At 50.6% G+C, this 22,864-nt stretch overlaps 8 protein-coding genes across 8 annotated transcripts; all 8 read left to right on the forward strand.

Moving 5' to 3' along the window:
• Positions 1–77: 77 nt before the first annotated feature.
• BT62DRAFT_967156 (cytosine-purine permease) lies at positions 78–2,787 on the forward strand (the record flags this gene model as incomplete). Its single annotated transcript, XM_043188852.1, has 12 exons — positions 78–202; positions 271–742; positions 796–896; positions 942–1,030; positions 1,081–1,466; positions 1,523–1,543; positions 1,751–2,110; positions 2,161–2,193; positions 2,242–2,254; positions 2,308–2,388; positions 2,439–2,567; positions 2,620–2,787. The coding sequence occupies exons 2-12, from the start codon at positions 528–530 to the stop codon at positions 2,785–2,787; spliced, it is 1,596 nt and encodes a 531-aa protein (XP_043040769.1). The 5' UTR covers positions 78–202; positions 271–527.
• A 664-nt stretch (positions 2,788–3,451) lies between these two features.
• BT62DRAFT_892563 (uncharacterized protein) lies at positions 3,452–8,754 on the forward strand (the record flags this gene model as incomplete). Its single annotated transcript, XM_043183112.1, has 3 exons — positions 3,452–5,169; positions 5,222–7,706; positions 7,765–8,754. The coding sequence occupies 3 exons, from the start codon at positions 3,452–3,454 to the stop codon at positions 8,752–8,754; spliced, it is 5,193 nt and encodes a 1,730-aa protein (XP_043040770.1).
• A 45-nt stretch (positions 8,755–8,799) lies between these two features.
• On the forward strand, positions 8,800–9,613 carry BT62DRAFT_1018820 (uncharacterized protein; the record flags this gene model as incomplete). The annotated part of the gene is made up of 2 exons (XM_043178251.1): positions 8,800–9,293; positions 9,345–9,613. The coding sequence occupies 2 exons, from the start codon at positions 8,800–8,802 to the stop codon at positions 9,502–9,504; spliced, it is 654 nt and encodes a 217-aa protein (XP_043040771.1). The 3' UTR covers positions 9,505–9,613.
• Positions 9,614–10,635: 1,022 nt separating this feature from the next.
• On the forward strand, positions 10,636–12,106 carry BT62DRAFT_993551 (uncharacterized protein). Its single transcript, XM_043190414.1, has 4 exons — positions 10,636–10,807; positions 10,875–10,991; positions 11,042–11,155; positions 11,207–12,106. Exons 1-4 carry the CDS (start codon positions 10,658–10,660, stop codon positions 11,762–11,764), a joined length of 939 nt encoding a protein of 312 aa, XP_043040772.1. The 5' UTR covers positions 10,636–10,657; the 3' UTR covers positions 11,765–12,106.
• A 917-nt stretch (positions 12,107–13,023) lies between these two features.
• Positions 13,024–14,758, forward strand: BT62DRAFT_980306 (glycoside hydrolase family 3 protein; the record flags this gene model as incomplete). The annotated part of the gene is made up of 4 exons (XM_043189499.1): positions 13,024–13,165; positions 13,216–13,357; positions 13,401–13,573; positions 13,620–14,758. The coding sequence occupies 4 exons, from the start codon at positions 13,024–13,026 to the stop codon at positions 14,756–14,758; spliced, it is 1,596 nt and encodes a 531-aa protein (XP_043040773.1).
• A 181-nt stretch (positions 14,759–14,939) lies between these two features.
• BT62DRAFT_73235 (uncharacterized protein) lies at positions 14,940–17,439 on the forward strand. Its single transcript, XM_043182059.1, has 8 exons — positions 14,940–15,423; positions 15,475–15,592; positions 15,646–15,682; positions 15,734–15,902; positions 15,953–16,014; positions 16,075–16,353; positions 16,405–16,701; positions 16,759–17,439. Exons 1-8 carry the CDS (start codon positions 15,063–15,065, stop codon positions 17,326–17,328), a joined length of 1,893 nt encoding a protein of 630 aa, XP_043040774.1. The 5' UTR covers positions 14,940–15,062; the 3' UTR covers positions 17,329–17,439.
• A 334-nt stretch (positions 17,440–17,773) lies between these two features.
• On the forward strand, positions 17,774–19,301 carry BT62DRAFT_967168 (RNA-binding domain-containing protein; the record flags this gene model as incomplete). Its single annotated transcript, XM_043188853.1, has 6 exons — positions 17,774–17,913; positions 18,122–18,162; positions 18,233–18,267; positions 18,326–18,451; positions 18,519–18,770; positions 18,825–19,301. The coding sequence occupies exons 1-6, from the start codon at positions 17,864–17,866 to the stop codon at positions 19,299–19,301; spliced, it is 981 nt and encodes a 326-aa protein (XP_043040775.1). The 5' UTR covers positions 17,774–17,863.
• Positions 19,302–19,391: 90 nt separating this feature from the next.
• On the forward strand, positions 19,392–22,831 carry BT62DRAFT_931123 (uncharacterized protein). The gene is made up of 7 exons (XM_043186067.1): positions 19,392–19,796; positions 19,846–20,709; positions 20,759–21,055; positions 21,106–21,891; positions 21,948–22,235; positions 22,291–22,598; positions 22,649–22,831. Exons 1-7 carry the CDS (start codon positions 19,458–19,460, stop codon positions 22,749–22,751), a joined length of 2,985 nt encoding a protein of 994 aa, XP_043040776.1. The 5' UTR covers positions 19,392–19,457; the 3' UTR covers positions 22,752–22,831.
• The last annotated feature ends 33 nt before the right edge of the window (positions 22,832–22,864 follow it).

Below are 22,864 nucleotides of genomic sequence, written 5' to 3' on the forward strand. Positions count from 1 at the left end.
GCCGCGGCCATTTCGAGGTCATAACGGCGGCCACGACCTTCGAAGCTGTTGCTAGTACAGTGCCCATATGCCTCCGCCGCTGCCTCTTCTGGGCTGTCTGGGATGCTGTTACATTAAATAACGTATACCATCACTGGTCGTCATTTCACCTCAAATAGTATCATGCCAACGTCTCAGTGAGCATCTGTCTTGCTAGGATTCCGTAAAGGCCGGTTAGCTTCCGTTTGAATAGGATTTCTGATTACTATTTGTCATGGCTGTTGCTCGCAGGGACCAATGCAAGTCTTGCACACTACTGCAGCACCGTAATCGAGTCGCTGCTCACGAAATTTGGCCTGTTTTTGCCCCAGTTGCCATTCCGCCGTCACGGTATTTTCTACCCCATGCTGAGCCCCCTTATAGACCGCGCCCTGTTATCGTCCTTATCAGTGCTACAGGAGCATACGGTCTCTCCGTTCCGGATGTAGTAAAACTGCTCTGTCTTTCCCCCGGCCTTCTTTCCTTCGTACCATCAGCGTCCATCCAGAATGTGGTACAAACCTTCATACTGGGCACTGGCGCCGGCAGCGTCGTCGTTAGCCCCTCTTGGCAAAGAGAGATGGAGTAACAAGGATATGGATCCAGTTCCCCCGCATTTACGAACCTGGTCAACCCGAAACTATGTGGCTTATTGGATATCAGACGCGACGAATACAGCTGTTTGGGAGCTTGCAAGTTCCATGCTGGCCGTCGGTCTATCATGGTCCGTTTTCTCATGCACCTTGTGACAGAACTCAACAGACCTTGTTCCTTTAGGCGTCAAGCCCTTCCCGCCATTGCTGTCGGCCATGTCATCATAGCAATTGTCACTGTATTAAATGGAACTATCGGTGCACGCTTACATATTGCATTTCCAGGTGTGTATTATTCTATCGTGACCCATCAAGTGCTCATATTGCCAGTAATAAATCGTTCATCCTTTGGGTTCTGGTTCAGCTACTTTAGCGTAGTCAGTCGCGTCATTCTTGCCATGTTTTGGTACGGGATACAGGTACGTATTGGATCTCTTCTCGCGTCCACTTATTGACCACACTATGCTAGACTTACACCGGCTCCGAATGTGTATACCAAATGTTGAAGGCCATATGGCCAGGGACTGCTCGTATTCCCAATCATCTCCCTGAAGGCGCTAACATGACGACAGTCGGAATGATGACCTACTTCCTGTACTGGCTTTTCCAATTCCCTTTTATGCTCGTGTCCCCACAAAAGATTCGGCATCTCTTCATGGCTAAGGCTTTCATTGTTCCATGTGCGTGGCTCGCAATTCTGATTTGGGCAATGGTCAAGGCACCACCGAGCGTATCCCTGCAACCTAAACACGCAGAAGTCAGCGGCAGCGCTCTGAGTTGGGCATGGCTGAGTGCCTTGAACAGTGCTCTTGGTATCTATGCAACTCTCGCAGTAAATATTAGCGATTTTACGAGGTACGGCACTCGTCTTGGAATCCTTCATGCCATGTCGGCTGATATCCTTTTTCAAGATATTCAACTACGGTACAAGCGTAAGTCCAAAGATGCCAATGATTGTATCGTCTGCCGTCCATATCTCTTCTGAGTCTGGAGTACGATTATGCGCGTTTACATGGCATCACCGGATGGATCCAATCTTGGCTTGCATGGACTAGCCCAGTTTCCTATTTACTTTGCCCAATGGCGGATCTTGGATATCCCCAAAGAGACGTTGAACTTTACTGACTGCTTTGCTATAGTCAATATGTGCAGCTTTTCATCATTCCTACCGTATTCACTTTCATCGGTTTCGTCGGCATTGCGGTAACGTCCGCAGGAGAAGTTCTGTATGGCGAAACCCTTTGGGATCCTCTTAAACTCATCGATAAATGGGATAATCGTGCCGCGGCATTTTTTGCTTCCTTCAGTTTCTTTGTGGCGACTCTCGGCACCAACATTTCGGCCAACAGTCTCAGCGCGGCTAATGACATGACTGTTCTCTTTCCGAGATATATTAACATTCGCAGAGGTCAAGTTATCTGTGCTATCCTGGGGGGTTGGGCGTTGTGTCCCTGGGAAATCCTTGCCTCTGCGCCGGGTTTCTTGACGTTCATGAATGGGTATGCACTTTTTCAGCTCGGCATCAATTTTCAAGCTCACATGCAAATAGATATACCGTGTTCCTTGGTCCTTTCGCTGGAATGTGAGTGATATTGACTGTTTTGTCCTTTCATTGACTGGCTGTGTACAGAATGGCTACAGACGTCGGTCTTTCGTCTTCATTCTGCTGCCATGTACTGACGTATGATCATCGCAGTACTGGTTCGTGCACAAATGCAAAGTGGATTTAAGAGCCATGTACGATCCACGCGGTCGATATCGCTACTGGAACGGGATTGTACAGTGATTCTATCCATCAGAATCTCAATGCTAATGTAGTTTATTTAGAACTGGAGGGCTGTAGTCGCACTTCTATGTGCTGTTCCACCCAGTTTCCCCGGCCTCATAAACAGCGTCGATGCATCTATCAATCCTGGGAACGTTTCCCATGTCTTTGATATCGCCTGGCTGTACGGGGTGCATATATTCTCTTTATTGCTGAACAATCACCAATGTCCACTCCCCTTAGTTTTTTACAGCATCGACTGTGTATTGGACCCTCAGCAAGATTTTCCCAGCAGTTGAAACTTTCGTGGAAGAGAATCACGAGAATTCGAAGGAGGCCTCTGCTACGGCATCTTTGGATGTCAAAAATGGAGATGAAAAAATCGCGGTCAGCAGCGTAAGTCATGTATAAGTAGTAGAAAAAATTCCGCGAGGCGCTGCTTGCCCGTTGTGCTATTAGACTGATATTTTCTTTGCCGTCGTGAATTGTCAGCACGTTGTGGGAACATCGGTTCCACAAACGTACAGTTCTCAGAACAGGCTTTATTTTTATGACGAGTGAGAATATGATGCCTACCTTTGTACTTCGAAGCGTGGCGTGAACGTGTGAGCACCCTCGATTGAAGTCCGAAATAGTTTTGATCGTATCCTCTTATTGCGATTGCCGAACGGCGAGGTCGAGTTGTCGGGTTTGGCGGCTCCATAAATCAGTACCAGTCTGGTGCTAGCGATAATGGAGACCGGCCCTTATTGAGTGTGAGTGGGGCGGAGTGCTACGATTATATATTCCACAGTTTACCCGCTCTGAAAAAATTCTTATTCTCAGATTTTCGACGCCTCGAAGTACTAAAATGATTGTTAACTTCTTTGCCATCGTATAATAATAGAGATTCGCAATGTGCGGAAGCAAATCTTAAATTGACGTGCTTTAATTGATTTTACGTAATACCTCGTGGCAAATCGATCACATGACCGGTACCGGAGCTCATCGTTTTGGGCGACGAGGGGGAGGGGTCTCATAAACGACGATCACGACGAGCACGACCTTCTTCCGTCCCGGTGACACTACCATTTGAATGTCCCGACAGGATGCAGACACAAACACACGGTCTCGCCCACGGGCAAACACTAATTTTGCTCCTTTCAACTGGCGGCGGCAACGCACAGAACCATCGACGCCGGCTCAGACAACGACGACACTACCATCGTTGCCTCTTGAAGCCCTCATCTCAGCATTGACGCCGCCCTCGCCACCCAATACCGATTATGCTCGTGCTCTAGCGGCGATGCTGCCTACGCTGTCTCCACTTCCTCCATATACGCTTCTAAACCCTGTTTTGGCTTCCCTTTACAGCGCCACTTCTTCTGAAGCAAACCAGGTCGCAGGATTTGACATCCTCTCGGCATATTGGGAAAATCATGAAGCCCCCACCCTTGGGACTGCGGATAGAATATCCTTCTTCTCGTTCTTCCTGGGATCCAGCATTTCGTGGAGTATCGATTTATGGGAACCCAGATTCAAGGCTCTGAGAGCTTTGACAAAATACGGAGTGGAAATTGTCGGGATTGAAACGATGTTCCTCAAAGTTCTCAAATCCTGGATCATGGGCGCATTCGAAGGACTGGGCACGGAGACCATTTCTCATCGTGAAGAGTTGGAGCGAGAACGGAGTATCAGTGTTCTGTCCGGATTTCTTACATCGATTGCCGACAAGCCAGAAATTGTTGCTCGAATTTCAGAGTCAGAATTGCAAGGCGTGGTGGAATTCTATGCTGTACTCGTGGATCGTGTTATTGACACACCGGGAGACTCGTCTACGCTTTCACCACTACCGATTTCCGACCAGGTGTCACACACCACTACGCCATCGCGGTCCCCCAATGCGCACAGGCGACACGCTTCCTCGATTTCAATATCCTCTCTACCGTCACCTACCGTTTCGATGTCGCCTTCGTTACCACCTACACCTCACCCCTCAAAGCAGCCGGCAGACATTGCGATTGGTCTGTATTTGAAGCATCTCGACTCGCAAATGAGGTCTCTTTCTCCGTCGTCATTGACGTCGATTCTCCCGCTTCTCTTCCGAGCCTTGGCCTTTTGTGCGACACCTCTACCAAGGTTAACGGTCTACTCCCAGGCACTCAAAAAACATCCATCAGAGGAGAAGATTGAAGGCATGCTCGATTCCCTGCTCGCTGGACTGTACTCGTCGACCTGCATCATGATTTTGAAGCAGCATCTGTACCCTTCGCCGGCGCTACTGAACGCAAGTCGCTTAGAAGAGGCTCAAAATGGTTCCCCCAATCGTAAGGACACTCGGATCGACCACCGTGAGATATCTAAGGCCATCCAGACGTCTTTCGGTGCGCAGCGCGCCTTGCGGAACCATATTCGTCGAGCCCTCATCACCCGACTTGCGCGTGCGTATATATCTCGACAGAGCTCGCTGAGTTACGCTCATACCGGTGCACCAGGGAACATGGATATTGAGAAGGATCTTTTGGAGAGGGCGTGGCCAAAAGATGACGTTGCGTTGAATGGATGGGATGCGTCGCGGGTGGGCAGAGCGATGGCAGGCAGCGTTGAATCTTGGATCATCTTCAATGCGGGATGTGACTTGGCAGGGTTTGAGGCTGGTAAGGAGAAGGTGCTGGCTGAAGCGGCGGGTACATTAAAAGATATCCTCCAAGAGCTTGACGAGCGAGACTCTGGTAGTGGCTCGTTTGAAGAGGAGGAGGCTAATGCTGTAGGAGAAACGTTGTATAGTCTCGCGGGATATGTCAATCCCCTCGTGTGAGTTTGTGTCGGCCCGGATGTACAAGGTAGCTCACCTTTTTGTTCATAGAAACGCGGACGGTACGCCATTTGTGGTACCGCTTGCGCAGCCCAACAATGCTCCGACGGCTTTCCTCCGCATTCTCAGCTCTCTGCTGGCGCGTGATCATTCTACGCATCTCCGACCACTGCTTTCCTCGACTCTCCTCCACATTTCTGATCATCTTACTGATCTTGATGCTTCGAGGCTTCCCACAGTCATGTTGGGGCAACATGATATATCTCCGACCTGTCCTGATTGGCTCGACAATTGGAGGACTATGCTGAACAATCCGGTCATGGTTAGTGCACGGCGGCCGATAACGACGGCGTCGGTGATGGTTGCGTTGGCGAATGTGTATGACAGTGTGAGGGACATGCGTGTGTACAGACGAGCGCTGGCAGACGTGGTGTATGAGCATCGTCAGAAACGTGGGAACGAAAGCGAGACGGAGGAATGTGAGGCGATGTGGAAAATCCTCGGAGACGAAGTTGTCCTGCGGATCGTCGAAGCGTCGGGAGAGGACGAGAGTGTGGACAAGTTTCTTGATCTGCTGTTCAGCTTTGCAGTGGACGATGATGATGAGGAAGATGGGGATACCGTTTCTGTGGGTACGGCTGATACACACTCGCCGTCACCACAGATTGGGTACAGTGCGCCGGCGAGGCTGCACGGGGAGTATCGCGACAAGGATGTTGGGATCATGTCGATAATATCTTCTCTGGCTGCTGGCTCGGTGTCTCGTGCGCAGTCTATCCATCCGCAGACTATCGAAGAGACGGCTGCTGAGGCTCAGCCTGAGCCGCATGAGAGCACGGCGTCGCGAGCTGTCGGGGCGGTCACGGCGCTGATCAGTGTGTTTAGTCAACTGTCGTTCACTCCATTTTCGTTGAGCAACGTGGATCATGCGCTTTCTGTGTATGATACTCTGATTGACATCCTTCAGAGAGTTAAACATGCTCGGGTACGGCTGACGGTACTGCAGTTTTTTATGCGACTACGGGCTGACCGGGACCACCGGGTGTACTTTATGAAGACGGGGTATGATACGGAGGGACAGGTGTCTATGTTGGCGGCATCTATAGCTCGCGTGCGGGAGGGGACGGAGCATGGCGTGCGGGCGGGGCCGTATGTGGCTGATGCGGTGTCCGAGCTCCGGAAAGCGCGGGCGCGTATGCCGCATGAGAGGCGGGGGCGTGGGGCGTCTACCAACCCCGGGAGTCGGAGTCGATCGAGGATCCCGGCTCTTGCGCCGCCTGTGAAGCCGCGGGATCCTCTGTGGTACATTCCTGAACATGTGCCGTTCAGTTTTGCAGAGGTCGATACGCCGAGTGAAGCACTCATCACCTATGATCCCCTTGGTCCCGATCGCGTCCCCGTGCTCCCTATTTCAAGGTACCTTGCCGCGATTTGCGATATTCTGGAGCAGGAGAAGAACTGGGAGATCCTGTCGTATGTGCTGTGTCATTTGTCGGTGCAGCTGGCGAACAAGCACCTGTTTTGTGGGCCCAAATCGCGGGCAGTCTGTTCGCGAATGCTGACGATTTTGTGCCATGGGATTTTGGAGGGTGATTTTGCGGCGCAGATTGACCGTTGGCCTTTGGGGTTGAAGATTCGAGACGCGCATGGGCTGGCGTATCATGTCCTTTCTGTGCTCATCAGTTACGGGCGGTGTTTTGATCTACGGCAGAAGCATACGCTGGTGGAGGTTTTCCTTGGAGGACTTGATGGGCAGCCGATGACGGTCAAGACGTGTTTGCACTCTTTGTCGATCACAGCGTTTGAGCTGCAGTCGTCGACGACCAAGTACATGTCGAGCATCCTGGAAAAGCTATCGCAGATCATGTCGAACCCGGACATGGCAGTTCACATACTGGGATTCTTGTCGATTATCGGGTCGCATCCCCCTCTGTATTCGAACTTCACGGATGGGGATTTCAAGATGGTGTTTGGGGTTGCGTTGCAGTATTTGCAACACTACATCCAGCAGAGCCAGTCTCCTACTGTGTCGTGGGCGCTTTCTCAGCATGTGCGGATACTGTCGTATTATCTTGTGTATGTGTGGTTCCTGGGTGTGAAGGTTCCGGATCGTCTGCAGCATATCCCGTATATTACGCGACAGCTTTTGCTGGCAAATGAAGGGAGGAGTGGGGTGGACAATGCCACCGAGGTGTGCTTTGACTGGCTGGCACGGTACACGTATGCGAGTGCTGATCCGAGGCCTGCGAATTCGCTGTTGAGCGAGATGATCATGAACCCGACACGGAAGATGGAGGTGGCAACCAGTGAAAAGACGTGGATTATTGGGAACGCGATTGTCACGATCCGAACGCTGACTCGGCTGGGGTGGATTGAAGTGCTGTCTCGCAGGCCGTCTGGGTACACCAAGTTCTTGTGCCGACTGGAGAATTCGCCTCTGGTGGGGCCTGGAGATGTGGAGCCTGATATGATGTCTGTGCCTGCAGTGTTGTTGGCTGATCGGAATCCTCCGAGAGCGGGAGGGGACGAGGGCGAGGTGAGTTGATTGATGGCTGACGGGCTTGCTTGCTTGCTGATGATGTATATAGTACGAGGATGTTCGAGAGTTGTTGTCGATGGATGACGAGGAGGAGGGGGAGGAGGACGACGATGATGATTCGACGCCTCGACCTGACCCTGTTACTGGATATGTGTGGAGTCGGACTGCACCGTCTCAGAGGCGGAAGGAGGTGGTGATTGATCCGGCGTACTTTGCACTGCAGTTGTCTGGATATCCTCAGACGTCGTCGTCATCATCGTCGCGTCTGATCTCGGACCAGGGTGCGCTGCGGAGGTTTCTGTCTGCGTTTGACAGGATGCCCGTCATTGACACCCACAAGGTTGGCATACTGTATGTTGCTCCAGGACAGGTGGACGAGGTGGAGATTCTGAAAAATACGCACGGGTCGCCGGCGTATACGCGCTTTCTGGAAGGGATTGGGCGGCTGATCGAGTTGCGGGGCCAGATCGATGTGTACGCAGGCGGGCTGAACCCGGACGACGACGGAGAGTACGCGTACGCGTGGTGGGACGACATCGGCCAGATCCTGTACCACACCGCGACCATGATGCCCTCGCTCCCGACTGACCCGGCTTGCAACAACAAAAAGGCGCACATTGGCAACGACTTTGTGCGCATCGTGTGGAACGACGGGGGCCGGCCGTACCGGTTCGACACGTTATCGACCGAGTTTCAGTTTGTGAACATTGTGGTCGAGCCGCATTCGCTGGGCGCCATTGCCGCGTTTTCAAACAATCTACACGAGAATGAGTATTTCAAGGTTACGGTCCAGAGTGCGGAGGGGATGATGGAGTTTGCGCCGGTGGGAGAGTACCGGCTTGTGTCTGCGGAGAACTTGCCGTTGCTAGTGCGGCAGTTGAGTCTGCTCGCTGACTGGTACGCGTCTGTGTTTTCTCGGACGGGCCGGGACACAGAGAGGGTGGAGATGAAGACAAACTGGCAGGAACGGTTGGAGGCCATTGGAAGATTTAAAGATAAAGTACTACTGCCCGACGACACCGGCGACCACTCTTTTCCTTTCTAGTCTATTTGTTATTATTTTTATATCACCACTATGCTTCGCTCCGCCATGAGACAGTCTCCCTCTCCGTCCCCGTCCCCGGCATTGTCCTCCCCTCCGCCCTCCACCTTGCCGTACACACCCAAAGTATCATTCGACACCTTTGAAAATCCTGTCGCTTCCATGTTCTCATTCACCCTCTCTGCAAAGTCGTCTGGCTATCGGCGCACTCGCAGCACCCGCGTCTTTCTCTGTGCTGCCTCTCCAGATGAGACTGGCAACGAGGCCCTCGACTGGGCTCTCGACTCGCTCGTCCAGGATGGAGACGAGTTTGTTGTCTGTCGCGGCGTCGACGAGGACGAGCTCGCTGCAAAGGACCACGATATCCTCCGCGATGAGGCCAGGAAGCTCATGCAGCGCGTCCAGGACAAGGCGTCTGATCTCCCGGACAGAAAGCTCTCCCTGATCCTCGAATATGTCCCAGGCAGGATCACAGACACCCTCGACCGCCTCATTGCCCTCTACCGTCCAGATTCAGTCGTCGTAGGCACTCGTGGCAGAAAGTGAGTTCAAACTCTTTGTTTAGACTTTTGCGCTCATTTCCTTCCTTCCAGGGCATGGCAGAATATAGGAAAAGGTCCCATGGGCTCTGTATCTAGATATGTCCTCATACATTCACCCGTTCCTATCATCGTCGTCAGGCCAGAGCGCAAGGTCAAAAAGGCTGTTCAGAAGAGAAAGGCTGATCCAAAGCGCGGTATACACTTTGATTAGTCCTTGGATGACTTTAATCAGATGGGCGAGGGAGAGAGAGAACGGAATACGTTGTACGTCCGTTATCATGGCGAGTGTCTTTTTTTTTGGACTGTCCGGATATTTCCGTAGCCATTCGGCCTTAAAGATGTAACCTTTTCATGAAATGTAATCTTAGAATATTCAACGCTCTACGTGTCATTACATCACTCAAATGACCACAACAAAGAACAGCACCAACACCGATGGCTTCTTGAGAAATATTCAGCAGAGATATCTCTTACCGACCTTTCTCCAACCAAAGGCTTGTGACTTGAAATCGACGTTTAGCCATGGTTCCACCACACCATTAGCTCAAAGGGCAGAGAGAATCCTCGATCACGACTGCTCTTTCGGTGCAAACATCTCTGGTAACCTAACCCCATACTTCCTCTGTTCTTCTGTTCTTCTTCATCCCACCCAAAGGTCAAACCTCCGGAGAAGCAGACAACGTACAAGGTCTATGATGGTGACACAGAAGGCCATCGTTCCGCGATGCTTATGGTTCTGCCCTGCACTCGGAGTCTGCTCGTTACGGCTGGCTAAAACCAACTTGGCTGATGAGATTTACGACACAGCGACCACTCACAAGCAGTTGCAGAAATTCTTGTCCGGATGGTATAGTCGACTTTGTCGGTATTTAAAAGGCTCCCGTGTTCCGAAAAATTTCCCAGACTTGCCCTTCCTCGCATCTTCGGATAGCGAAGGGGATTCACCTATATCCGAACAATCCCAGTCTGTTCCAAAGAAAAGAAAAGGGAAAACGAAGAGAGAGACGAAACAGATGGATCCACGACAACCGTTACGCGTCTGGATACCTGGAACAGTGGTACAAGGGGGGGAATGTTAAATGTAATGCTAGGTCTTCGTTGCAGAAGTATTAGATTTGTGTTTTTGCAGTGTATTTTTCGTATATCCAAACTGTATTTCTAGTGTCTTTCTTGGTTTATTTGTTGATTTCTAGCTGACAGGAATCTTGCTCTAGTATCATTTTTTTTTCCTGTTTACTGAAGGCGAAAGCATCGTACGGAGAGATACTATTAATATTATTTAAAAATGTCCCTGCTACACGTTCTGTCGCATGGCGCGTTGTTGCAACGGTTGCAACTTGTTATTGAACTGGGATGGCCACTTAATGGATTTCCTCTGTTCAGAACGATCCAGAGAGCTCTACAATACATGCTTGTCGAACTTCAATCTCGAGGCTCTTCGACAGAGAGCAACAGATTATAGAGGGATCTCATGCATTAACTGCGAGGCCATCGCACAAGGTGGATATAATACTGTGAGCTCACCCGTTCAATGTCATCATAAGTGAACAAGCGACGCCACCGTAACTTGTCATGCTTTAGGTTTTTCTTCTGACATTCCAAGATGGACACGAGCTCATTGCGCGCCTAAGTGGTAGCCGCTTGGGCCAGGATAAAGGCGTATCTGAGGAGGTTCCCACTCACCGGATAAGATCTGAAGTAAGAGCTATGACTGAAACGACTTCCTTGTTAAATTCACTTACAGCCAGGTTGCGACAATGCGTTATGTTGAGATCCACACATCCATTCTCGTTCCGCATGTCCACCTGGCTGAATTCGATGTACACAATGTCGTTGGGACGCGTTTCATGCTTATGGACAGCGTGAGTTGTATCACCAGAGTTCCTTGATATCTATTGATGTGTCTTCTGCAGATCGTAGGTCCCTCCCTTGATGAGGTCTGGGATAGATTAACTCCCAAAGGACACGAGCAAGCCATTCGTCAATTATGCGGGTTTCAATCTGAACTACTCAAGCTGGAGTTTCCTGCAATTGGATCTCTTCTCGACGAGCATGGAACCCTGGGTCCGCTGTCCCGTTCATGCATGTATCCGTCCCTGCTTGGTCTTGATTGCGGGCCTTTCAAGACTACAAAGGAGTACTTGCTAGCAAATGTATCTGCTGAACCAAAGCTTATCCAAGAAACCCCCGAGAATTGGCGGGAACAGAGAAAAGATCTACAAAACTTGAGCGGCGGTTTGGACGACACGTCGCTCGAGGATGCACACGAGTGGCTTCGCCTGTTGTATGAAGGTGTACAGGGTCTTCGGGACGATATTCTGGATCTCCCTGAGAGTCCGTTCGTCCTGTTTCATGATGATTTTTTCAGTGGTCGAATGTGGTCGTTTCGCCTGAAGATCCAACCAAGTTGGTGGGAATTTTGGATTGGGAAGGTTCGCGAGTGGCTCCTATATGGGACAACAACTGCTTAGGTGAAGGGGTAGAACAGAACACTATTGATGATCCAGAGGAGTTCGGGTATCTTCAAGGGATAACGTGGGATATCCTCCAGAATGCACAGCCTAACGTCGCGTATTCGCGACATAGGTAGCATCTTCTCCTTCATATCACCGATTATGGTCATTCCTTCCGGTCGAGACGGAAGGTAGTTGATTATCTTTTCTTGGGCTGGCTCGAGGTGGTGTGAGGAAAAGGTTTTTGTGGGGATGTAGAGCCTATGGCTGGCCTGGAGAAATATATTAGAGGTACCGGTAGTTTTCGGTGCTCTTTGGCGGGTTCTGATATTTGAGGTTTAGAATTTCGACAGACGTCTTCTGATTCCGGTAACTAGGACCTGGTATTGATATGGACGCCCGTTATCATATGGAGCAATGCATTTGATCTAGCTTTAGAGGATTTGAAGTCGTGTTTCCATGGGACCTACTTGTGTACAGAAAGTCACCGTTGGAGGTAAGCATATTGAGCCATCACGAATTTACTGAGCTGCCATGATGTGCATCACGAATGCAAATATGAGGACCAGCAACGAATTCATCACAGAGCGAAAATAGAAACGGCACGGTTCCTGTCCTCTCATATCTACTAGATCTCTTCCGCGAGCTGGAGACATGAAGATACTCGTCTCTGCTTTATGTCGGCAACGAAAGACTCAGAAATCTTTTTACCGTAGCAGGCATACCGGGAGCTGTGAAGGAGAACCCTCTATGCGTGACTTCTGCAAGGATGTCATTAGTGAAGTCATTGATAGATTCATGCTGGGCGGGCTTATTGGTCCAAGTTAAGCCTAATAAGAAGGTAATGGACTAAGGGGATATCGCTTCCACGTGTTCTTGACAAGAGAAGATTTATTGATCTTAGAAGATAGGTAGGGTTCGGAGTCGAGCTAGTCTGCGCTTGCTCCACAAGGCGACTTCGTCGCTCATCATACGCAGCCTAACCAATGTCCGAGGAAGGATAAGAAAAGAGGGCAAAAGTTTCTGTCCCGTCATCGTTCGGTAGTAAAACGTATCGTACCGAGAAAGTAGCATATATACTCAGGAGCAGACGAGACTTTCGCATCTTTGAGCAGGTAATTTCTTGGCAACCTAGAGCTGTGGATGGATCAAGAAGCTGAGAGTGAGATACCGAGGCCTGCGGCAGGTGTGAAGATTACCAAGTTGTGATTACGGATGCTCGGACCGATCTTGTCATTGAACGGCCTGAGCTTGTGAATGGCTTGTTATCGATTACGATGCTCTCAGAGTCACTCCGGCGAGAAATTGGGCAACATTTCGTAGTGGGATTCCACGGACAAGAAGTGAACGACGATATACGGAGACTGATCCAAACGTACTTCGTGGGAAGCGTGATTCTGATGAAAAGAAATGTAAAGGGTGCGTGTGTCTGAGTTGTTAGCGAATATCTATTTCTTGGCCACACATAGATGTTGGGCAGGTTAGAAGGATTGTATCGGAACTGCAAATGATTGCGAAGGAGGCAGGGCATGAGAGGGCACTGTTGATTGGGACGGATCAGGAAAATGGCATGGTGTCGGCGATGAGCTCCTCCACGGCAGCGACACAGTTGTAGGTGGTTTGATGTTGACGATAATCGAGCTAATCATCCTAGTCCTGGTGCAATGGCCCTCGCAGCTTCGGGTTCAAAAGAAATGGCTAGAGATGTGTATGCAGCATCCGGAAAGGAGTTGAGATTGCTTGGAGTGAATTGGGCATACAGTCCCGTAGCAGATGTGAATTCTGACATGAAAAATCCGGTTATTGGAGTAAGGTCCTTTGGAGATGGTGCGTCATGATTTGTCATGGATAGAACTGCATTGACAATTAGTAGATGCCGAAGAGGTCGCAAAGTATGTTGTAGCAGCAGCCCAGGGCCTCACGTCGGCAAATATCGCACCTGCTGCAAAGCACTTCCCTGGGCATGGAGATACCCACGTTGATTCACACCTTGCGTTGCCACGGATCAGCAAAAGTCGAGAAGATATGGAGCTGACGGAACTAATTCCATTCCGGAGGGTGATTGAGGAGAAGTGTGCTACCATAATGACGGGACATATGGCGCTTCCCTTGGTGACCGGCGGGGATATACCTTGCTCGTTGTCGAGACAGATTACGACGGGGTGGCTGCGAGGAGATCTGGGTTTCGAGGGCGTGGTGGTGACGGACTGCCTGGAGATGGATGCCATTGCTGAACTGAGCCAGGGTGGCTGTGGTATCGAAGAGGGAGCGGTTCGCGCGTTGGAGGCTGGTGCAGATATCGCGATGATATGTCATACAATGGCGAGACAGGTGGGTGCCATTGAACGCGTGTACGATGCGGTCCAGGCAGGACGGATCAGCGCCAACGACTTAAAGGACAGTGGCGACAGAGTGAAGGCCTTGAAGGACTGGTTCGCTGACTGGTCTCTTCCTGCTGACGACTGGAACACGGTCAAGGCTGCGAGTAAAAGGCTCAGCGAGGAGGCATACCAGAAGACCATCACCATCCTCCAGAATGGCACCTGGCTGAAAGCCACTGACACCGTTGTGTGCTACACCCCTCGACCAGAAAGTTTGAACAAAGCTATCGACGATGCCGACGGCGTTTTGAGGGACGGTGCTGGCAAAATTCGGAATACCGCAGGACCCTCCTTCGCTGCACTGGCTGAGTCCATCTCCAAGAGGACAAAGTGCGTGCACGTCGTGTATCCTAGTGACGAGCAAGTCGATTGGAACGGGGTGTCAGGCATCGTGTTTGTCTTGAGGAACGCCGATAGATCGCCCTGGCAGTTGGAGTGGATGAAGAAAGCAGCGGGGAGAAAGACGAATATGGTGCTGGTATCGTGCTGCACGCCGTACGATCTGAACAGAGTCAGCGTCGAGCACGCATGCCTGGCAACGTTTGAGTTTACTGCGCCCGCATTCGAGGCGGCGGTTGGTGTCATTTTTGGTGAGGCAGTTGCCGAGGGATATTGCCCGGTAATTACCTAATTTAAAGTCGATCTAATCTAATCCTGGTCGCCACGTGGTGAACACAGCCTCTGTTGGTCTGCTACTTACCTCTCTTCCTTTCTTACACGACGCTCACGACATGAAAAAGCTATTTGGAAGAGATAAGACGAAGCCAGCAAAGGCAAAGGACCAGCTAGAGGTTGTTCCCAGCCAGCTCTGTACCGAAAATACTCATCTACTCCAGGACCAGCACCCATCGATTTCGACTCCGATTCACCAGCAACATGCACTATACCACCATAGCGTCCCCTCTCTGCAAAATCAGAGGGATAGTAGACTCCCAATGTCGGACGAAGATCGCTGGGAGGTAGTCGACACTAATGACCAGCCACGCGCACCAGGCTTATCTCCTTCTCGCAATTCGTCATTTAGTTCTCTACCGCCGGGCGCTTCGCCTCCAATACCTGCTCCAAGATCCCCTTCACCTTTCGCTGTCGCTACGAAGAAGAAACAGTCCGCCTTGACACCCGCCTTGGGCATCCTCAGAGCTCTTGATCCTCACAGCCTCGATAGCACCGCTCACAACAATGATTCTTCTCTCTCGGACCATGGACATGCAGATAGGAAAAACCGTTTTTGGAACAAGGACAAGCATCAGGAAAGCTTAAGAGACGACGATCCGTCCCGCGTTACCAGGATGATAGGTTACCCAGTTTGTCTGTCGTATCCATCTCGTACTCACTCACTATGCGTAGGTTTCTTTACCGCTACTGCTTCGGAAGATTGGAGCATGGTACTTGAAGTCTGTGAGCGCGCTTCAGCCAGTGAAGCTAATGCGAAAGAAGCTGTCCGTGCATTAAGACGAGAATTCAAGTCGGTTGCTTGCTTCTTCTTTCTCTCTTCCCATCCATCAAATCCATCTCTAGATATGGTGAACCTTCTGCACAATTATCCGCTGCAAGGGTATGTTTCCGTCTCCATGTTTTTCAATTATATTCAGTCAACTCTTTCCAGCTATGGGCCATCATGCTACGCAATTCTACCGAAACATTCATCTCACAGTCAACGTCAAAAAAGTTTCTCGACACTCTGGAAGACGTTATAACGTCTCCGAGAACGTCACCTGTCGTTCGCGAACGAGTGATGGACGTTGTGGCCGCTGCCGCATACGCCAGCGGAACAAGTGAGCCTTTACTGATTCACTTTATTCAGGGCTGACTGTTTCTCTCCTAGGAAAGGACACTGGTTTCAGGGGACTTTGGCGAAAAGTCAAACCTCCAGAAAAGCCTGATGAGGTGCGTGTCTCGACCGTATTTCATTTTTTTTCTTTTCAAACTAAACCGTGAAACTCTCAGGGCATCCCGTTTGACACCGATGACGCCATGTTTAGTCCTCCCGTCAATAATAGACTCTCCCATTATGAAAATCCAGTCTTGTCCCAGGACCCGGCGCCTCGCACAATGCACAATCACCGGAAACGCAAATCGCTCACGCGGAACCGCATCATACCACCGGAGGAAGATATCAAACGTCTTTTCCAAGAATGTAAAATTGGTCAGGGTAATGCTAGTTTGCTTTCCCAGGCATTGGCACTTGCGCGCCCCGAAGATCTTCGTGAGAAGGATGTCATACAGGTGCGGTAACCCTTTACCACGGCGACCTAAACTGGGCTAACGACGGCGCAGGAATTTTATTTGAAATGTCGCCAGTCTCAAGAAATCATCTACGCTCAAATCCCTTGGGCAACCGCTGGAGCCGAAAGGTCCAGAGCTGAGCAACAGCGACAAAGCACGCTATCAGATAACTCCCCGCTTGAAGATGCTCCGGTAAAGTTGACGACGGAAGAGCGACTGTTGGCAGCGTTGCTTGGTGCCAACGCAGAGATTGCAGATGCTCTGCAGCAATATGACGATCTTGAAAGAGTAGGGTGGGAGCGCGAGGCGGAAGAGAACAGCCGCAAAGATGTGCGGATGGATCCTAGAGTAAGTTTAGGAGCCTGTTTAATGACTTTTGTTGACGGTGGTGTCGGTGTCTTGCAGCAAAAGCAGCTGTTGGAGCAGCAAGAACTTCTATCGGCCATGTCTGATATACATATCGGCGGGTCATCATCGCGTAGTCCATCTCCGACTCACTCATCGCGTTCTCGACCAGTGTCATTGCTTCATTCTGATGTTTCAGCAGCACAGACCTTGGCTCCGCCACCGGCACCTCATGGCCCAAGGTCTCCAACGCAAACATCTGTTCATTCCCGCACCTCTTCACCGAATGTGGAGTTGACTGTTGCGACACTTGCAAACGGGTCGGATTCATATTGTTCATCAAGCGATGATTCTGTAGAAACGCCTATTAAGCCTAGCGCCAAGGCGCTCGGGAAGCGGAGAGTAATCGAAGCAGAAGAAGCCGATCAACCCTTTGATCCAGACGACTTGTTTTACGAGACCAGGGACGAGTTTCCTGTTGAAGACCGGAACGACTCAGATTCGGACGATAGTCGCGATGTGCGGTGGCATAATGCTCATCCCGTGCATTTTGTGTACGATGCGGCAGCTGAGAGGACGAGGCAGAGACTAGAGAAAGGACATGCCTTGGTTGTGAACGGGGTACATTAGAGGAGAGGGTCTGTGAGCGAGCGAGATAAGTAGTATGTATCGTACTGTAGTACTGTAACATTCAACCAAGTCGAAACCGAACAATGGGAAACAATGAATGCATCGAGGCCAGGTGTGACCGTGACACTTGACATACAACCTTCTTCTCGACCAACATGTCGAACAAGATAGCTGCCATCGACTCGGACCTCTATGGCGGTATGATTCCTTGTCTGCCATTTATTTCTGTCTTATCGAAATTGTAGACATTTATGGGGATGAGGAGTCTGAGTTTGTCGTTCCTGTCGAAGAGCCTGAGGACCAGCTCATGTCGAACGCGTCAACGACGACGACGACGACAACAACAACAACAGCAGCAGCAACAATAGATGAAGCTTCGCCGACCACCCCTAGCTCGCTTCCTGCTAAGCCACAAAGTTCGTCGGTGTCGTTGTCGTATTCCGCCCAGATAGCGCAGCAGTTCTCGGCGTATCAGCAGTCACCCAGCCAAGAGAGGCAACCGGCGCCCAAGGCAGGCCCGTCGTCGATACCAACTATGACAGATAGTATCTTTGGAAAAAAGCCTTCCGAAATGCATGATGCGGGGTAAGCCTGCTTCTTCTGTTGTTTACTTGGATTGGGACACGGTCTATGATACTGTCACACGCCGTCGTACATAATTATTACCTCCCCCCCCTCGTTCCTCGGTTTTTTGTTGCGTACTAATTATTTGCCTATGCTCACGCTACTACCTCTCTTCTCTCTGTCTATTCTACGATCACTATACTCTCCGGTACCGTGGTGGCACATGTAGCAAAATGTTCATTGGAGGACTGAATTGGGATACAACAGATGGTACTTATTCTATCCTTATATATATCTCTGTTACACAGGCTGATCCCTTTACTCTGTGCGTGTTCTTCAGAAGGGCTAAGAGATTACTTTTCTCAGTTTGGAAAGGTAGCTAGCTAGCCGTGCCGCTTGATTTGCGTGTTCTTACTTACTGGCCGTCTTTGAGGTCGATGCGGTGACTATCATGCGAGACCCGTCAGGGACGTCGAGAGGTTTTGCGTTCTTGACTTTTGAAGATCCATCAGCAGTGCAGGTTGTTACCGCACAAGACCACTTCTTGGATGGGAAAGCTGTATGTTTGATTCGTTTGTTTGTTTGTTGAGCAGGTATTCATTTTTTTTTTAAATTTTAAATTTTAGATTGACCCTAAACGTGCGATTCCACGCGAAGAGCACCTTCGCAACACGCGCTATTTCGTTGGTGGTCTAGCCCCGTCAACAACGTCGGAATCGATGAAAGAGTTTTTCTCTGCGTATGGTAAAGTCGTGGACGCGACGGTCATGCTTGATCGTGAATCTGGGCGGTCAAAAGGGTTTGGTTTTGTGACGTTCGAGGACGCAACAAATTCGGACCAGCTGGTGGGTAAAAACTTGGTTTTGGACGATAAGCAGGTACGTGATGATAAGTCTTACTTATTGCACTTGACCTAATGGTCCATACGGTAGATTGAAGTGAAGACGGCGCAACCGCGCAGTCAGCGAGAACAAGCCCGCAACGGAAACGCAGGGGTGGTCAGCAGCATGGGAAATATGTCGTTCACGAACACACCGGAAGCGCGACCGCCGATGCCCTTCATCTCACAGCAGCCAAACCCAATGTCCATGATATATCAGCGGATGCCTATGCTGCCTAGTGGAATGCCGATGATGAGCATGAATCCAATGATGATGAGTCAGTTCCACCCGATGGCGGGAATGGGGATGATGGGTGGGATGGGAATGGCGCCGATGAACGGAATGGGCGGGATGAGGCTCGGAATGGGACCAATGGGCGGGATGGGCGGGATGAGCGGCGGCGGGGCCATGCCCGGAATGAATCGGGTGGCCGGTCCGATGGGGAGAATGGTGACGATGGGCGGGGGCGTCGGGCCATCGCGGGTGATGACGAGAGGACAGCATAGTTTCCATCCTTATGCGCGATGATGGATGATATACCCTCTGTATGTATGTATATATTGCAAATCGATTACCTTGTTAGGATAGGGGCTACTTGTCCACCCAAGCCGGCGGTACATGAACTTGATCTTTTACTTGATGTACTGAATTCTGGTGTCATCCATTTCAGCATAACATACACACATGTCAACCGACAAGGTCGACATCTCCCTACAATCTACTGGATCACAACCAGACATTTCACTCGGCTCGCTCGACTCTAGCTTCTCTCCACCTCAACTGCCATCTAATACGTCCAACACAAATCCTTTGGCCACTCCCGTTGTCCAACAAAAGGGTGATCATTCACGGAGAAATATTGGCGCGTCAACTTATTTCGACGAGACGGATGGCGACTTTCTAGATACCCCGGATACCGAAAAGCAACGATGGGGTGACGGCGCCACCGAAACGCCAACTGCGCTACGCGCAAAACGCAAATCTGGTGCCAAGGGTGCTCTTACTCTCAGAGATCAGGAAAAGGTGTGTGATATTTGCCTATGTACGTGGAATATTGCTAATCCCTGGGTAGCACATCGACCATCTCAAGAAGGAGAACTTTGACATCAAGATAAAATGCCACTTCCTCGAGGAACGTCTCGCGCAGTTGGCCCCCGACCAAATGGATGCCGCCCTCAAACAGAACATCGATCTCAAGATAGAGCTTTCAGCGCGTGGTCAGGAAATCAAACGGCTGAAGAAGCTCCTTCTCGAACTTGAGCGAGAGCTGGAGAGGATGCAGCGTGGTGCAGGTGGTGCTCGTGGCCGAGAAAGAGATCTGGAGGAGAAACTGGAGGAACGGGATCGCGAGATCCGAGAATTACGGCGGCGACAGCAGCAGCAGAATGGGCACGGACATGACAAACGGACTGCTGAACTGGAGGGGCAACTGGAGGACGCTCGGGACTTGCTGGAAGAGAACAACGCGGAGATTGAGCGTCTGAGGGATATGGTAGAGCGTGGTGGAAATGCCGGGGACAGTCAGTTGAAGCAGCGCGTTGCTGAGCTAGAGGCGGCCAATACAGAGTGGCAGCAACGAATGCAAAATATGGCAGACGACCATGATGAAGAGAAGCAGGAGTTGATTGGATCGATAGAGTCGATGGGCCTGAAGATCGAGAAACTCCAGCACAGGAACGAGGCGCAGATGCAGGAGAGGAGCGAGAGTCGTGCTATGGTGCTTGATGAGCGGGAGCACAGAGAGGCCGTTGAGGACGATTTGAACCAAGTCAAAGATCGCTTAGCCGCTGCATTGATTGAGCTTCAGCAAAAGGACGACGAAATCGATTTGAAGAACGAGGAACTGGATAACTTGGTCGCTCAGCATGAGACCATAGTTGAACAGTGGCGCGGCGAGGTAGAAGAGACGAGAAATCAGGTAGAAGAGTTACGGGACGTGAGCATTTTTCTTGTTATCCTTTCCTCGCGTCCTGATCCACAAGCAGGTCCTCGCTGAACGTGATGCTGAATCGAAAGATCTGCGACTCAACATCAACGAACTGGAGGCCAATACCGAGGATCTGCATACCAAGTTCGAAGCTGCATTGGCTCATCTGGAGCACGAGGCAGAGGAGAAGGACAGTGAGATCGAGACATTAACCGAGGCTGTCAAGGAACTTGGTGAACAGGTCTACAATTTGGAGGATGAGCGGGATCGCATACGCGACGAGGCAGATCGGCTACGGGAGGATGATGATGCGGAGAGGGACCGTTTGGAGGCTATTCAGACTGCACTCAAAGAGGTATATAGTTCTGTTTCTTTGTCACAAATCTATCCACTGACTTGCAGCAGAAACTATCCCAGGTAAAAGCTCAATACGAGACATGTAGTCAAGAAATACATGCGCATCGTGCCCGGCAAGAGGAGCTCGCACAACACGTCGAGGAGTTGGTTGAAGAGGTTGAGTGTGAACGTGAGGCACGGGAACGGTCGGAGAACGTGTTGGAGGAGGTCGAGAAGAAGTGTGAAACTGATCTACGACGCGAGCGAAGAGCGCTGGAGGCGAAAGAAAGCGCTCTCCAGAGTGCGTTGAACGATCTTTCGCGCGCGCAGTCACTCTTGAGCCAAAGGGAGACGGATCTCCAGGCTGTTCAGGTTGCTTTGCAGATGCTGGAGTCTGAGTCTAAGCGTGCCGGAGAGACCCACACGACGGCACAATTCTCCTTGCAGCTCGAGGTCGATCGTCTCAAACGAGACCTTGAGCGGGTTGAGGACGAATTGGCTAGGGCGAGAAAGGAACTTAGCGAGAGGGAGAGCAAGAGTCGCGATCGAGACAGTGACTTGGATAAGTTGCATGGAGACAACAGGGAGCTGTCTACGCAGCTTGCGGCTCAGACTCAGGCTCGCCTGAACATTTCTGAGAAATTAGACATGGTACAGAGTAATCTACGCGCGTCGGAAGGAGAGGTTGCCACGTTCAAGGCTAGAATTACGGAGTTGGAGGCGAGGTTAGGGAAGGACCAACGGTCATTGTTGAATGCGGAGAGCCAGTATCGGGATCAGCTCACGGAGAGAAACACGTTATTGTTGACGATCTATCAATACATGGACAAGATACTGGGCGTTGATAAGACACCGGTGAGTTCCTCCTCGTCTTGTCAAACTTCGTCCTTGACTGATACTACGGGTTGCAGAAAAAGGGTGGGCACGCGGAGACAAAGCCGTTCACGAATTTCAGTGTCTTCCACGACAATCTGATAACTCGGCTGAAGGCGCTGAGTCAGATTGAGCTGGATTTTGACAAGCGGTGTAAAGAGGTAGAGGGTCGGTATACAGAGAAGCTTACAGACATGCGGAAGCAGCTTGATGGACGGTGGAAGCAGATTGACAAGTTCGAGGCGAGCATCAAAGCGTATGCCGAGGTCAAAGCTGGATGGCGGCGTAAGTTCAGCGCAAAGGAGGGTGAGCTGGAGGCAATCAAGGTTTGTTTTTTGATCTCTGGTTCTGTTTTTGATGATCTTATCGTATCATCTACAGACAACGAATGCCGATATGGTGACACAGCTGGCGAGCATGAGGCGTCCGGGTCAAACAGACTCGATGGAAATGCGCTCCCTGAGCACGCGTGCTGTGAATGCTGAACGACGGCTGAACAATACGCAGAATCAGTTATTAGCAACAGAGGAGAAGATGGCACAGATGAGTCAGAAGAGCTCAGCGGCAGACGCAAAGTGGGAGGCAAGGGTGAAGGAGTACGAGACGCGGCTGAAGGCTGCTGAAGAGAGGGTAAAGAGAGAAAGACAGGGCGGTAAGGAAAGAGTTGCGGAACTGGAGAGTAATATCAAGTGAGTGTTTTGTTCTCTTCGTTGTTGATCTTTCTAATGAAGGGTTGTAGGGCCCTGCAACGGCAGTTGGATCTAGCACAGAGGAGAAGTCACCAACTGAACGATGTCATTGATGCTAATAGGGCAGCCGGTTCTCCTGGCAGTAATTTCTAACGATAGTCATGCTTCTCTGATTGCCATTACATAGTGTATATTGTATCGATTGGGATAATTGTATTTTAGTTTGACTCAGGGTAGTGGTGCTGATCGCTGTTGGGCACGTGGGG

This window comes from Guyanagaster necrorhizus (genome assembly GCF_019112545.1).
Source record: "Guyanagaster necrorhizus MCA 3950 unplaced genomic scaffold BT62scaffold_10, whole genome shotgun sequence".
Taxonomy (NCBI): domain Eukaryota; kingdom Fungi; phylum Basidiomycota; class Agaricomycetes; order Agaricales; family Physalacriaceae; genus Guyanagaster; species Guyanagaster necrorhizus.